At 31.9% G+C, this 14,868-nt stretch overlaps 1 protein-coding gene across 1 annotated transcript in view; it reads right to left on the bottom strand.

Annotated features, from left to right (window-relative positions):
- The window catches only part of LOC145315752 (uncharacterized), an 80,772-nt gene that overhangs the window by 12,011 nt on the left and 53,893 nt on the right, over positions 1-14,868 (bottom strand). Inside the window, exon 8 of the mRNA XM_080155800.1 lies at positions 878-1,003. Within this exon, the coding sequence (XP_080011926.1) occupies positions 878-1,003 (126 nt within the window). The remainder of the gene's footprint in view (positions 1-877; positions 1,004-14,868) is intronic.

The raw sequence follows: 14,868 nt of genomic DNA on the forward strand, positions 1-14,868 counted from the left end.
CCAGTATGACGTCATTTTTTAGGCACTATAAAAAGCTTCCAATCTATTATCTAACTTAAGCATTAAGGTTTTATCCTGCAGGGCCTTGTGCTACTAAAACTAAACATACTCCAACCTTATATATACGGAGGTAAAGGTTTTCATAGTGCCGTAAAAAAATGGCGTCATAATGGCCTACCATTGGTCAATTGAAATGTATACTGGCCTGCCATTAGTAATTAAGTCTGTGTATTGGCCTATAATTGGTCATTTGTATTGTTAGACGTCATTATAGGCACTATGAACAGTTTCTAAAGAGATATCACAAATATTATAATTTTCCCCAAAAGATAGTAGGGAAGGACATTGTTGCTATAAATTCACATTAAGGAGTTTTGCTTTGCACTTCTGGAAAATTGAATTCTTAAAACTATGTAATTTTTTCTTTCTTTTTAACTTTCTTTAAGTAAAAGATATTCAGAAAAATGGAAGAAGATTTAAAGTTGTTTTAAGCCACTGCGACTGCATTTCTAAAAAAGTGACCCGTTCGTTTGTTGTTGGGGGGATGAAGGGTTTGATTCCGAGCAAGTTTTGGGCTTGGAAACATACGCAATTCATAACTCCAATTGTCTATCATGAAAAAAAGAGTTTGCTGTTTATTACATTGAAAAAAGTATAATAATGGATATAGAATATACGTGGATATATTGATAGGGGAAAAATATCGTCAATTTAGCTTGCTAATATGGACCTCATTTAATGGTCAGTTCGTTCATCCAGCAGAGTGGGAGGAGATGGGATGAAGGGGGTGTATCGTTATTTTAGCCAGCTGCTATCATCACTTTATCATAGTCCATGAAAATCTGGTGCAACATCCAAGTAATAATATATCGATTACCTTTTCAAATGGATGAATATTTGGAATTGTGAGATTTTGATGGTTCTGTTTGTCCTGGTTGTCCTTACCATCCTTCGTGTCTCGCGTCTCTCGCAACCTCTTCCTTTGCTCCTCTTCGTTCTCGTCCTACAAAAAATATAGTTATTTATCGTATCGTACTATAAACAGCTTTCCGCAGATAAAAAAATGTACAATTATAAGATTTAAATTAATTTGCTTAAAACTAATTGTAATCATATGATTGTACATTGTTTATTACACTAGTCCCCAAAGTTTTAAAATTACGTTTTCTTATTCGTTGACTCCACAACGTTGGGGACTTTTAATAAATTGTAAGAGGTTAGTTTAAGTTGAACATTTCAACCACTAATTGAAAGCTACAGAAGGGATAATTTTGTGTATCTTTATTATGGATATACATCAATTTATCGGACATTGTCTTATCCCTTTAGATCCCTGACAGTAGTCACGATTTCATTAGAATAATTTTTAATTAATGTCATTAAAGTTACAGCATGTGTATAACATAAAAATTGTATATTTAAATTAATCTAAAATTACTATTTTAAGTAATCTTAAAAAAGATTGCAATTGCTAATATACATCGACACTTTTTTTAGACTTTCAGACAAACAACCCCGAGTATTTTATGAAAAAGTAGTTCTGAAAAATCACGCAACCTTTTAAATGTTTATTAGCTCCAAAAATACTCGACTTCTATGTATTTGTACTGTATGTTTATTTTCTTAACTTTTCTCATACAAAGTTCAAATATACCTTTTTCAGATAGATAGTACATAAATTAGAGTAAAACACTAGAGGAAGAAAAGGTTAAATAACTGTATCTCTCCATCTAAACCGACTTGTGCAACCTTTCTATTGGGTCATAGAAAATCAACCAATATGGTGTCACTTATATTAACACAGCCAAGTAGCAGAAAATAATACAGATCTGTTGTAAGTAATGTAAATTCAAATCAAGTTTTCATAATTGTTACATATATACATACATTAATGTTAAATAGTAAGGTTTTTGTTCGTCCACTAAGATTAATTAAGCTCTCAATTGTAGAAAAGTTTCACATAGCTTAGCTTCCAGGATGGTTTTATTCCATTTCTAATACATTTTACTCAGTGGCGTGCACAGTAATTCACCAGTGGGGTTGGGAAACCTTTCTAAGGGTGGTGTTGATACCTCCCTACTAAACGCCACTGCCTACAACTATTAGGTGATTTCTGCTATTGTTTTAGATGTATATAATACAAAATTAATTCTAATTAGCTAAACTTGATAATGTGAAACTTTGTTTACCACTTTTCTAAGATTAATCATAGGATGAATCATTAATAAATTCCCAGTACGTACACTGCAAAAAGACTTTAATTTAATATTTTTAAAACAATAAGATTATCATACGTTTTCATAAACATAAATTAATTACTAAAATGAAAAAATTACTCTTTCCTTATTACACTAGTCCCCAAAGTTTTATGATAACATTTTCTTATTCGATGGCATAATAACTTTGGGGATTTTTAAAATTGGATTGGTTGGTTTATTAAGTTGAGTGTACAAACGTTTCAATCACTAATTATAATCTTCAAAAGAGATAATTTTGTTTATCACCATTGCATTGGGGATGTACATCAATTTATTGGTCATTGTCTTATCCCTTTAGATCAATGAGCTCTTTTGTTTTTGTGGGTATTTAATACTTTGCTATGGTTATTATTGGCACAAAGTTGTGATTTTTCTGCAGTTATGATGGAACACTAAAAAAACTACTGCAAATAAATGACTAACAAGTCTAAATTGTAAAGCTGTAATGTACCTATGTACCTCTGCAGTTATGATGGAACAATGAAAAAAACTACTGCAAATAAATGGCTAACAAGTCTGAATTGTAAAGCTGTAATGTACTGATGTACCTCTGCAGTTATGATGGAACACTGAAAAAAACTACTGCAAATAAATGACTAACAAGTCTAAATTGTAAAGCTGTAATGTACCTATGCACCCCACTTGTATGTTCCTGCGTAATAATTTCAGGGATAGTCGGGACATTGGGCTGTTTATTATACTAGTCCCTAAAATTTACTATAACGTTTTCTTATCCGTTGGCTTCACAATTTGCAATACTTTTACTGCAATTTTATTAGTTTGTTCATTAAATTAAATGTCCAAACGTTCAAATTTATCTGCACAAGGGTTAATTTTGTACATCATGATTGGGGATGTACATCATTTTATCAACCATTGTCTTATCCCTTTAGATGTACCTATGCACCCCACTTGTTTGTCCTGCCTAATTATTCAAGAATCTAAAGGGATAAGACAATGGCTGATAAATTTATTTACATCACCAATGATGATACACAAAATTACCCCTTTTGTAGATTAAAATTAGTATTTAAAACGTTTGAACACTCAACTTAGGTGCCAGCCAACAAATATTCAATAACAGTCCCCAAGGTTTTTAAGCCAACAAACAAGAAAACATTATTATACTCTATTGGTATACTTATCTCGCAAATAGACATACCTAGCTACCAAACCGGTTTAATCGATTTAAATAAACATACACATGTATATAAATAATCCTTTTTTCATAATAAATTTGTAAACTCGTGTATTTTAGTTTCTAGTTCAGCAAAATATATATATAGAAAAAAAACTAATTTCTCCGCCGTCTAAAACTTATGTACTCTTATTTTTGTTCCATAATACACCTTACCAAAAGCTTCCCCGTCTATGCAAGCAATGCCAGAGATCTAAAGGGATAAGACAATGGCCGATAAATCGATATATATCCCCATTTATGATACACAAAATTATCCATCTATATATTACTATTATTGGTTGAAACGTTTGGACTTTCAACTTGATGAACCAAAAAATAAAAATTCAATAAAAGTCCAAAAAGTTGTTAAGCCAACGAATAAGAAAACGGTGTTATAAAACTTTGGGGACTAGTATAACAAACAGCCCAATGTCCCCTCCCTCCCTGATAATATATACACACAAAGTTTTTTTACATTTATCATATTTGGGGGGGGGGGGAGGGTCTACCAACAATCGATATATCATTACTTGGATGTTGCACCAGATTTCCATGTAGTCTAATAAAGAAATACTCGCAGCTGGCTGAAATAACGATACAACATTCATTCCCCTACTACTGGATGAACAAGCTGACCAATAAATGATGACCATGTTAGACACCTAAATTGACGACAAATTTTACCCCTGTCAATATATCCATGTATATTCAAAACCAACCCTTCCAATAGAAAAATATAAAGCTTCACAGTAAAGCAAAACCTTGTTGATAGATAAATAAATACTTTTAAAAGACATTTTTCGAAAATGGAGAGAGAAAAAAAAATAGCCTAAAAGCGATCACATGACCATCAGAAATAAAATAGCCCAAAACCATCCAACTTCCCTTAAATGGAAAATTTATTTTGTTTAGTAGTTAGCAAGATCTAAAACCTTACTACTTTATGTAATAGTATACTCAGATAAAAATCTGACTATTTTTTAATGGATTGATTTTATTAATAATAATTTTGTGACTAAAAAGTAAACACATCAATAATGTATTTCAAATTGTTTCCAGTAAAACAAACTTTCATCTCAGATAAAGAAAGAGAAATAACAAAAGTTAAGAAGGGGGGGGGGGAGGAACTGAAGTTGAAAATGTTTGCGGATTGAGAAGGTTAAATATAGGCCTGTCTATGGGCTGAGATAGAGTCAGGAGAAAATATGAGAAAATGGATAGATAAGAGATATTAAAATTAGTCTGATAAGTTTATGGGAATTTATATGCCTTATGGTATTATAGACAGCTCTCCGTTGATATTCAAATAAAAAAAGTTATAAGATTAAAACCTGTTTTGAAATTCCCGATACATGCTACACATGATTTTTCAGTATAACTGAGAACCGGTTCTAATCCAGCAGATATTAATCGGTTTGTAAGCCATACTGGAAAAGTAGATCTCATACTTTTAAATGAATGTATAGATGTATAACCCAGACAACTATCTGGCCCCTGTCTTTAGGACCTTTTTCGTCTGCTAGCAAACTCCTTCTGCCCTTTTTTTAGCGTCTTGGCTCTGTTAATATTCACAATGCTATTGGCTGATATTCAAAGACCCAATTGAAAGCCAACCCTGGGTCCACGGGGTGGGGACATACAGTTATTTCAATTTGACTCCTCCCCCTCTTTTGTTTTACTCTTAGAGAATAATCCCGCTGTAAATTGTGTACAGAAAAACAGAATGGTTTATTTTATCTATCCACCTTTCCCTGTTAGGAAGAGAGAGAGAGAGAGAGAAGGAACATATTTAGCAAACTATTGTATAACAAGATACATTTCGTTACATTCAATATTAAATACAAAATTATTAACTTAATATATTGGATTTGTACTTTACAAAGAATAATAAACATTTGCTGGGCTCGGCAGCCTCAAATTTCACCGAGGCTTACACGCGGCTGGCGCGCAGCTGACGAGCCCTGATAATTAGTGTGTTAGTAAGAAAAAAAATGCATCGGTTTTTATTTGTTTTATTCGTCAAACTAGTTTATTCTGGCTTTAGTAATCTATTAGTTACATATTCTTTATTATTCAAAAGAAGAGTTAAAACATAGTTTATGGTAAAGCTTTTTTATAGTGCCTATATACAATGACGGCATACTGGCCTACCATTTGTCAATTAAAATGTATACTAGCCTGCCTTTGGTATTTTAGTCTGTGTAATTGCCTATCATTGGTCATTTGTATTGTATTTGTATTTATACCAGTACATTATATAACGAGGAAATGGAACGCACAGCATAACTGCTACCGGCTAGACAGAGGGGATTGGGAGACACACTTGATGAGACTAAAAACTAAAGTGGAAACAATTACACCTGCACTAGAAAGAGAAGGCAAAAACTGGGAAAAACTTGGGGGGAAAATTAATTTCACGGAGGCAGAAAAGATTGGATTGTGGGGGGTAAGGTTTGCTCGTGCCAGACGATGAGGTTGCAAAAATTTTGCAAGCAAATTATGGATTATTACAAGCAGAGGGATTAAAGGGAGTATATTAACATCTTTATTAACAATGTCATAATCAAAATATTAACTCAAGTTTAAAAATAATGTTTGGGAATAAAATAAAAATTATTTATCTTTAAAAAAAACCCGTGTACTCCCTTTAATTGAAGATATGCAAAATTTGTGTGTGTTTGTGTGTGTGTGTGTGTGTAGGCACCACAAAAATGCATTGTTACCCTAATGGGGCATTCACCCTTACACAGATAAATGAAGTCTTTTTTAAAATAAACAAACTAATAAATAAGGGCCCTTTAAATTAGATTTAAATCCAAAGTTAACACAATAAAAGTTACTTTTTGGTTTTAAGAATTTAAGTTCTAATTGAAATATTCCCTTTAAAAAAAATTAAAATAACAAAATCCCTTATATACAGTCATGCTTTTTATACAAATAAGTAAAAATAATAAAGTACCTTTAATAAAGTTTAAATTTATACCACTTGCATTTAACAGGCTATACATAATACGTTTTATTTAAAATTACATTAGTAGTGAAGCTACTCTATGAGTCAGGGTATGTTCGACCGTAAAATAAATATTCGCTCATTACCCTAACCCCTTCCTAATAACAATACACTTTTTAAAAATTCCCTTAAATAATTTTTTATAATTAAGTAATATTTCTCAAACATAATTGTCCTTGGTAATATTTAGCCTTGCCCTAAATTCTATACAAAAAATAGAAAACATATAAAATGAAATTAAGCACTTTTTAAAAATAATAAAAACAGATCAAATTATGATGACTAAGGTCTCCTAAAAAGCACAAATACAAAGTTCGTCTTGATAAAAAAATATTTTTCATAAATAAATGTATAAATTGAAACTTAAGAGTATTTATAAGGGTATTTTCCAGAGAGGAGGGAGACAATGGACTATTTATTTCACTAGTCACCAAAGTTTTATGATAACGTTTTCTTATTCATTAGCTTATTAAATTCTGGGACTTTTCTTAAAATTTGATTGGTTGATTCATTAAGTTGAGTGTTTAAACGTTTCAACCAATTATTGTAATCTTCAGAAGTGGTATTTTTGTGTATCATCATCGAGGATGTACATTAATTTATCAGCCATTGTCTTCTTCCTTTAGATCCCTGTAAATGTATAAGCTGAATTTCAATAGTTTTTAGGTATTATGAAGCACCCCTGTGCATTTTTAGTAATTTTTAGGTATTATGAAGCACCCCTGTTCATTTTTGTTAATTTTTAGATATTATGAAGCACCACTCTGTGCATTTCTATTAATTTTTAGATATTATGAAGCACCACTCTGTGTATTTCTTGTAATTTTTAGGTATTATGAAGCACCCCTGTGCATTTTTAGTAATTTTTAGGTATTATGAAGCAATACTCTGTTCATTTCAAGTAACTTTTAGATATTATGAAGCACACCTGTTCATTTTTAGTAATTTTTAGGTATTTTGGAGCACCCCTGTGCATTTCTAGTAATTTTTAAAGTCATTATAATCCAGACATGAAATCATTGCTAATTATTAAGATGCAACCAATTTCAGAAAAAAAACCTGTTTGCACAGCCAGAGATCTAAAGGGATAAGACAATGGCTGATAGTTTGATGTTCATCTCCAATGATTTTACACAAAATTACACCTTAGAGGATTTCAACTGGGGGTTGAAACGTTTGAACAATTAACTTAATGAGCCAACCAATCAAATGCATAAAAGTCTCCAAAATTATTATGTCAACCAATAAAAAAAACGTTTTTATAAAAAAAAATTTGGGGACTAATGTAATAAACAACCCAATTTCTCCTCCCTGTTGCAAAGCTCAGTCAGACGAGTTGATGAAAGATAACAAGAACGATAATATTCAAATTCATGGCTCGGAATACACAAAAAAGTGAAGAATTATCAGATAATAGTTATTTATCGCATTGTATCACAGACAGATTTCCGCGGATATTCATATGGACGGAAAAAAAAAGAATTACTTTTTTTTTTATTTAATATTCATGAAAAATTGTCTCTAATACATAATTTTTCATTTGGGCTGAAAACCAGTTCTATTTAATATTAATTGGTTTCGACGCCATACTGGAAAAAGTTTAGATATATAAACTCAAACAAATACAGACTAATAATTGTAGAAAAGCAGTGCTTTTAAAAATAATAAATCTATATGCATTGATATTTATTTTATCTGTGCATCTAGTGGTTTTTTTCGCAAACTTTAAAAAGAAATGTGTATTCGTTTCATTCTTGTGGTCATTCTCTCGAATATCCTATAATATACAGTAGTATGGTTTTTTTGTCTGTAGCTAAAGATCTTTGAAAATGCTGGTCCGAATGGGTTGTAATTTTAATTAGCTATTTAAATGTCCCAGGGTGGTTTTAGGCCATTTTCTGACCTCCCTAAGAGGCTATGGGTGAAACAACTAGAAACTTTTAAAGTAATGATTTTCATTTTAAAAGTAGGAAATGAGAGGCAATTATAATTACCTAAACTTATTTTCTCAACTTGGGTATATAATAAGATAATCGGAGAAACAATGAGATTTTTCTGTACGAAATTTTCATATTTTAGGGGATGGGGTGACAGGTAAGGGGGGGGGGGGTGTTAAGTATGCATTGCATGAATTGTAGATTTTCCCCGGGAAATGTGCACTTTTATAAATGTGTGGTGGGTGGTGTGTGTGTGTCTAGCCAAAGTTCGTGGCATCTACGTATATTATTTAACTACACCCCTGTAAGCCCCCAAACTACACCCCCCCCCCCCTAAAGCCAACTTCTTGTTCTCTAACTATTTTTTTGTGTTTATTCCTCTGCCGTCAAACCAATTTATTAGCTGCGCGCACCCCGTCTAGTCTCGCAGATCTGTCTACCCAGACACATTAAATTTTCAGAGAGGGTTGGCTGGTGCATTGGGGGGGGGGGGTGAAAAACAGGCCCTAGGCATGTATAGGGTAGGCCCATTTATATCAGACACAAACAGAAAGAGTAATGATAAGAAGAGACGGGGCGTGGGGGGAATGAAAATAATTTTTGCAACCTCCTTTTTGCACATTTGCTAAAATTTTGCACTACTCATGTGTCTGGTTTTTAGCCAAATAGAGATGAGATTCGACGTCGAGACAGAGATATACAAGTAAAACTAGCAACCTCATTCTACCACCAGTTATATAGTAGGCTCAGGTCCTGTGTCTGTCTTTTAATTGTGTGTGCATGTCTGTCTGTTTTTGTGTGTGCATGTCTGTGTGCGTGTGTGTGTGCATGATTGTGTGTGTGTATTTAAACTGTATAAAGTATATATTTATAATACATTGCAATCTTTTTATGCATAAGTGTACAAACAGCCTATACAAGCGCACTATAATACAGACCCTACTGCATTATTTTACCCAGTAATAAATTACAAATTTTATATATTTTTATTTATAAGACAATTTTTTGATGAAACGTTTTTATGATAATTATTTTTTTGCACCCAGCAGACATTAGGGAAAATAAATTAGCGTTAGCACAGACAAATAAAAAATTAAATGCATGAAATGAGCATATAAAATAATTTATATGTATATAATTTATATAATTTTCTTTTTTTATCCAATTCTAGATTAAGTAGAAATAAACTTTATATTCTATTTCCATAATAATCTCAATAAAATTTTTACAGCATATGGCTTCGAAAAAAGAATAATGTATAGCACCGTATTACAGACAATTTTCCACAAATATTAAAATACGAATCATAAAATGAATACCAGTTTTGTAAGTGTTTGCCTTCGACCCCTCGGGCTAACAAAACTGGTTTTAATCTAATTTTTCATTTTAATATCCACGGAAAGCTGTCTATAATACAATGCGATAAATAACTATTATTTACTTTGCATATTACTATGCTCTTTAAGCCCTCCAGACATATCCTATCGAAAGGTTCATATTCTTTTCAGTTATCATTTTAAAAAATCATTTTTTTGTATATCCAAATTGTTAAATATTAAGGTGTTTTTTTTGTCATGTACTGTGCACTAATAAACTATTAATGCATTATATATCATGGATATAAAAGTATACATTATATATTATATCACAGCGTGGGAGGGGATATTTGGCTGTTTTTACACTAGTCCCCAAAGTTTTCCAATAAAGTTTTGTTATTTGTTGGCTTTACAACTCTTTGGACTTTTATTAAAATTTAATTGGTTGTATCATTAAGTTGAGTGTCCAAACGTTTCAACCACTATTTGTAATCTACAGAAAGCGTACTTTTCTGTATCATCATTGGGGATGCATATAAATTTATCTGCCATTGTCTTATCCCTGTATGTATGAGGCCCCCAAAAACACATTCCCGCACTCATGATAAATTTTGCAGACAAATAAATAACTCTCAACCTAGTCTTGGCCCCCTTTTTTCTCAATTATTCTCTCTCTCTCTATCTCTCTCTTTTTCTCTCTCTCTCTCTCTCTCTCTCTTTCTCTCTCTTATATCTATGTCTCGACTCATTTATAATTTTGTCTTTTTCTACTTCGCATTGCTTTTATCTTTTTACTTCTAAGTTGTTTTGTGTAATACTTAATCCCTACCCCTAAAATTAAAAGCGTTGCCTACACCAAAACAAAGGCTTCCCTAAAATACCAAATGCCAAATCAAAGACACTTTAACATCCAACTATTTTTAAATTAAGTGCATTTATATAAGTTAAAAGTGCATCTTAAAAGTATTCATTAGAAAAAATCTCTATGATAATACACTCTGTCTAATTTGCAGGGATCTAAAGGGATAAGAGAATGGCCTATAAATTGATGTACATCCCAATGATTATACACAAAATTACTCCTTGTATAGATTACAATTAGTGGTTGAAACGTTTGGAAACTTAACTTATTGAACCAGCTAATAGGAATACAATAAAAAGTTGTTCCCCCAACGAATAAGAAAACGTTATAATAAAACTTTGGTGACTAGTGTAATAAACAGCCCAACGACGCCTCCCTCCCTGCTAAAAAATCAAAATATAAAAGTCAGCGTATAGAACTGGAGAGGTTAGACATTATTTTGCGCCAGGGCCGTCGAGACTGTCTTAGACTGACTGGGCCTCTTTTAAGGATTTTTTAATAAGTTTGCAGAAACGCTGACCTTTTATAGGACAGTCAAAATTTAGCAGCCGCGACAAGATAATGCTGCAAATGACAGCTTATCTTGTGGGCGGCGGCTGCTATATCTAAAATGTAGGTCAAAAAACATCGCAAATTTTTTATCAAATCGTTTTATTATTTTTAACAAGTGCATATTAGATCGAAATTAGGACAAGCAGTTACAAAAATGCATGTCTAACGTAAAAATTAAAATGTGTGTAATATATATTATATACAAAAAAATGACTTGCTTCTAAGTGCATATTGGTATGGTGGTAAAAACTTGACGAACCAGGATTTTGGATGTACATATGTATATGAAATTAAAATATATGCAAAATGCATCGCATGCTCTCATTTTGCGCTAGGCTATCATATGGTTTTTAGTCGGGGGGTAATTCATGGGGAGGGGTATGTGTCGATTTTTTTTCCATAGCAGTCAGAGGGGCGTAAGGGGGGGGACAATTATTCTTGGACATGCAACAAGGTAGGGGACAATAAAAGAGTAGAACTTTTTTGGGGGGAGAGTATAGTCTGCTGGCGTCCAATAGATCGAATTAAGCATGACTTTTATATTTTGTTTTGCAACATGATTTTTTTTTGCAAAGTGTATGCATCTAGTTCGCCAAAACTGGAAGAGAAAGAGAAACAAGGATGGTAACATCCATAGGTAGAAAGGAACAGAATAAATAAAGTCCAAGAAAACAATAATCAGATCAATATTTTTATGATATTTCAGATGTAAAAAACAAAAGGATCAAATCAATGCTTTATTGAATGAAAGACAGACAGACGGACAAATCAAATTATATTGTTATCTATTTTCATGGCTGAAATTACGTTTCCGATGTAACTATAGTGGAGCTTCGCTACTTACAAAGAAACTTATAATGTATATAAGGGGGGGGGGGGCTAGAATTAAGGTGGTTACGAAATTATAATTATCCAAAGACTTTTTATGCATATAATCAAACGAGGGAATATATATGAAATACTTATCAAAGACCATTCAAATTTCTAAAAATATTCCTGTGGGTTTTATATTAAGTATTAGTCATTAAATTTTGTTTTACTTAATATCAAAATTTGCTGTTTAATTATCAAATCATGAAATCAGCTTTATTAATGCATTCGTCATGTTATAATTTCTCATTCTACATAATGTTCTGTATTTTCAACAATTAAAACAAATTTGCATTAGACATTTATTATTAAAATTTTCTATATTATTAATGTTATGTTGGTTTGATTTTGAAATTTTTTATTTATTTTCCAGTATGGCTTCGAAACATATTAATATACTGGATTAGAACCGGTTTTCAGCCCTACTGAAAAATCATGAATGCCATCGCTTTACAGACAATTTTCCACGAATATTAAAATAAAAATCATAAAATTAATACAACTTTTGCCAAAAAAAACTGGTATTAATCTTTTTATTTTCCGCGAAAAGCTGTCTATAATACAATGCGATAAATAACTATTATCATGAAAGTTTCTATCCTTGTTAAATAAGTTCTATAGGGTTTGGTTTGAAAAGCTAGTTACTCTTATTTTATTGTGACAAGTCGAGACACAGAACATAACAAGCATAACAATATTCATAAAAGCGAAGTTTTGCAAATTTAAAAATCAGTTATGAAAGTATCAACTTTTAAGCTGCTATGTTAACTACACCTACAAATCCATTTAAAGTTCTTTGAAAATCTGATGACTTACCAGACCAATAATTAATATAAGATTGTTTTTTTTTACTCAAATATTGCAAATTAGTTTAAAATTTTAAGTGTTATGACAAAATTGATAACAAAATTAAAATTAAAGAGAGAGGTAACAACAGACTGTTTTTACACAAGTCCTCAAAGTTTTATAATAACGTTTTCTTATTCGTTGGCTTAATAACTTAGTGTACTTCAGTTAATTTCGATTGTGTTCAAGCGTTTCAACCACTAATTTTATTCTACAGAAGGGTAATTGGAGATCTTCATTAATTTATCGGCCATTGTCTTATCCCTTTAGATCCCCGATTAAAATACAACTGCTAAAAGACTGTGATACTATACAAAATGGATCTGTTTAGTCATAATTAGGCTCTTATTGCTTAACTATAGGCCTAACTGTCAAGAATGACAAACAGACTCTAAACTCTAAATGTAGAAAATCTTTGCTTATAAGAATTGAAAAATCATCACTAGACACTTTCTGCCTGTGTTGCGTCAGGAAAAGGGACGCGGAGACCAAGAAACTTTTCAGTATGGCATTGAAACCAATTAATATCCGCTGGAATAGAACCAGTTCTCAGCCATACTGAAAAATCATGGATAGCATCGTATTACAGCCAATTTTCCACAAATATTTAAAAAGTATTATTACACCAGACTACCAACCTTTTGATTACAAGAAACTTGTTTTTAATCCCTACAGTCTAAATCAGTGCAATTCCTTTAATCGCTTTAGTATGACGCAGTCTGATCTTAAATTCGAACTTGTCACATGAGATAAATGTTTCTTTAAAGTTCTTAGCTACTCAGAACTTTTTCAGAATCTTTTCAAGAATGCCTATCCCTTATCCTTGTATTTTAGCTAGTCAGAATGTGGCTAGACAGACCAGGACTGCTCATTAGAAAATATCATCAGGGCTCGGCAGCCGCGAGTCAACCGCCTGTAAGCCTCAAGAAAATCAACCTTTTACAATTTTAAAAATTAGTTGGAAATTTAATCATGTCTAAAATTTGACAATCCCTCTTATTAGTAAATTTGTCAAAGCATTCAAAAAGGTTTAAATATGAGGCTTAGTCGCGGCTGACGCGCAGCTGCCGAGCCCTGAAATATTATATCCAATTGGAGGATAACATTTAATATTGTGAAAATCATTCTTTTTTTAATAGTCAAATGATATTTGAAAAGCATTTCCAGTGTGGCTTTGAAACTGACTGATATTCGCTGGATTAGAACCGGTTCTAAGCCATACTAAAAAATCATCTATAGCATTGTATTACAGCCATTTTTTAACTTATATTAAAATAAAGCAATCAAAATAATGCCGGTTTTGTTAGCCTGGATCATCTGCTCCTGGGAGCTAACAAAACTGGTTTTAATCTTTTATTCTCATACCCAGGCTGATAGCTGAGGCTTGTAAAAAACTATCTATTTTCTTAACACATGATTTTTGTAAATTACCAATCTAATTATTATAAGTTTATTAAACTTAATATTAAAATAAATAGGCTGTTTATTTTTTGGCAACTAGTGTAATAAACAGCCGATTGTCACCTCTTTCTCTTTCTCTCTGGACAAACGGATATTTTAAAGAGTAGCCTGGCTACTAATAATGGCATACTTGACCAAATAATTGATATCCTGTAACAGGTTTCTCAAGTAATGCCATGTAAACTGAACAACCAATTAAAAGACAGACTTGTCCCAAATAATTCCCTAGAAACAATCATGTTTTTGTTGTTTGAATCATTTTAAAACCATGTTTTTTATGCCCATTCTGGATTTTTAAAATGAAATAAGATTGATTTCAATTTTTTTGTTAAAACAAATAAATACAAAACTCAAAAAAGTTAGTCATAATCTCAATCTATCTATCTACCTATCTAATTCAGCAACTATTAGAGAATGACACAAGAGAGAGAAAGAGTTAAATAACTGTATTTCTCTATCGCAATGTCCTTGTGCTGACTCTCAATTGGGTCTTTGAAAATTAACCAATGGTAACGGGAATATTAACACAGCCAAGTAGAAGAAAACAATTTACTAGCAGACGAAAAAGGTTATTGA

This window comes from Acartia tonsa, chromosome 4, assembly GCF_053477335.1.
Source record: "Acartia tonsa isolate MP-2025a chromosome 4, ASM5347733v1, whole genome shotgun sequence".
Classification (NCBI taxonomy): Eukaryota; Metazoa; Arthropoda; class Copepoda; order Calanoida; family Acartiidae; genus Acartia; species Acartia tonsa.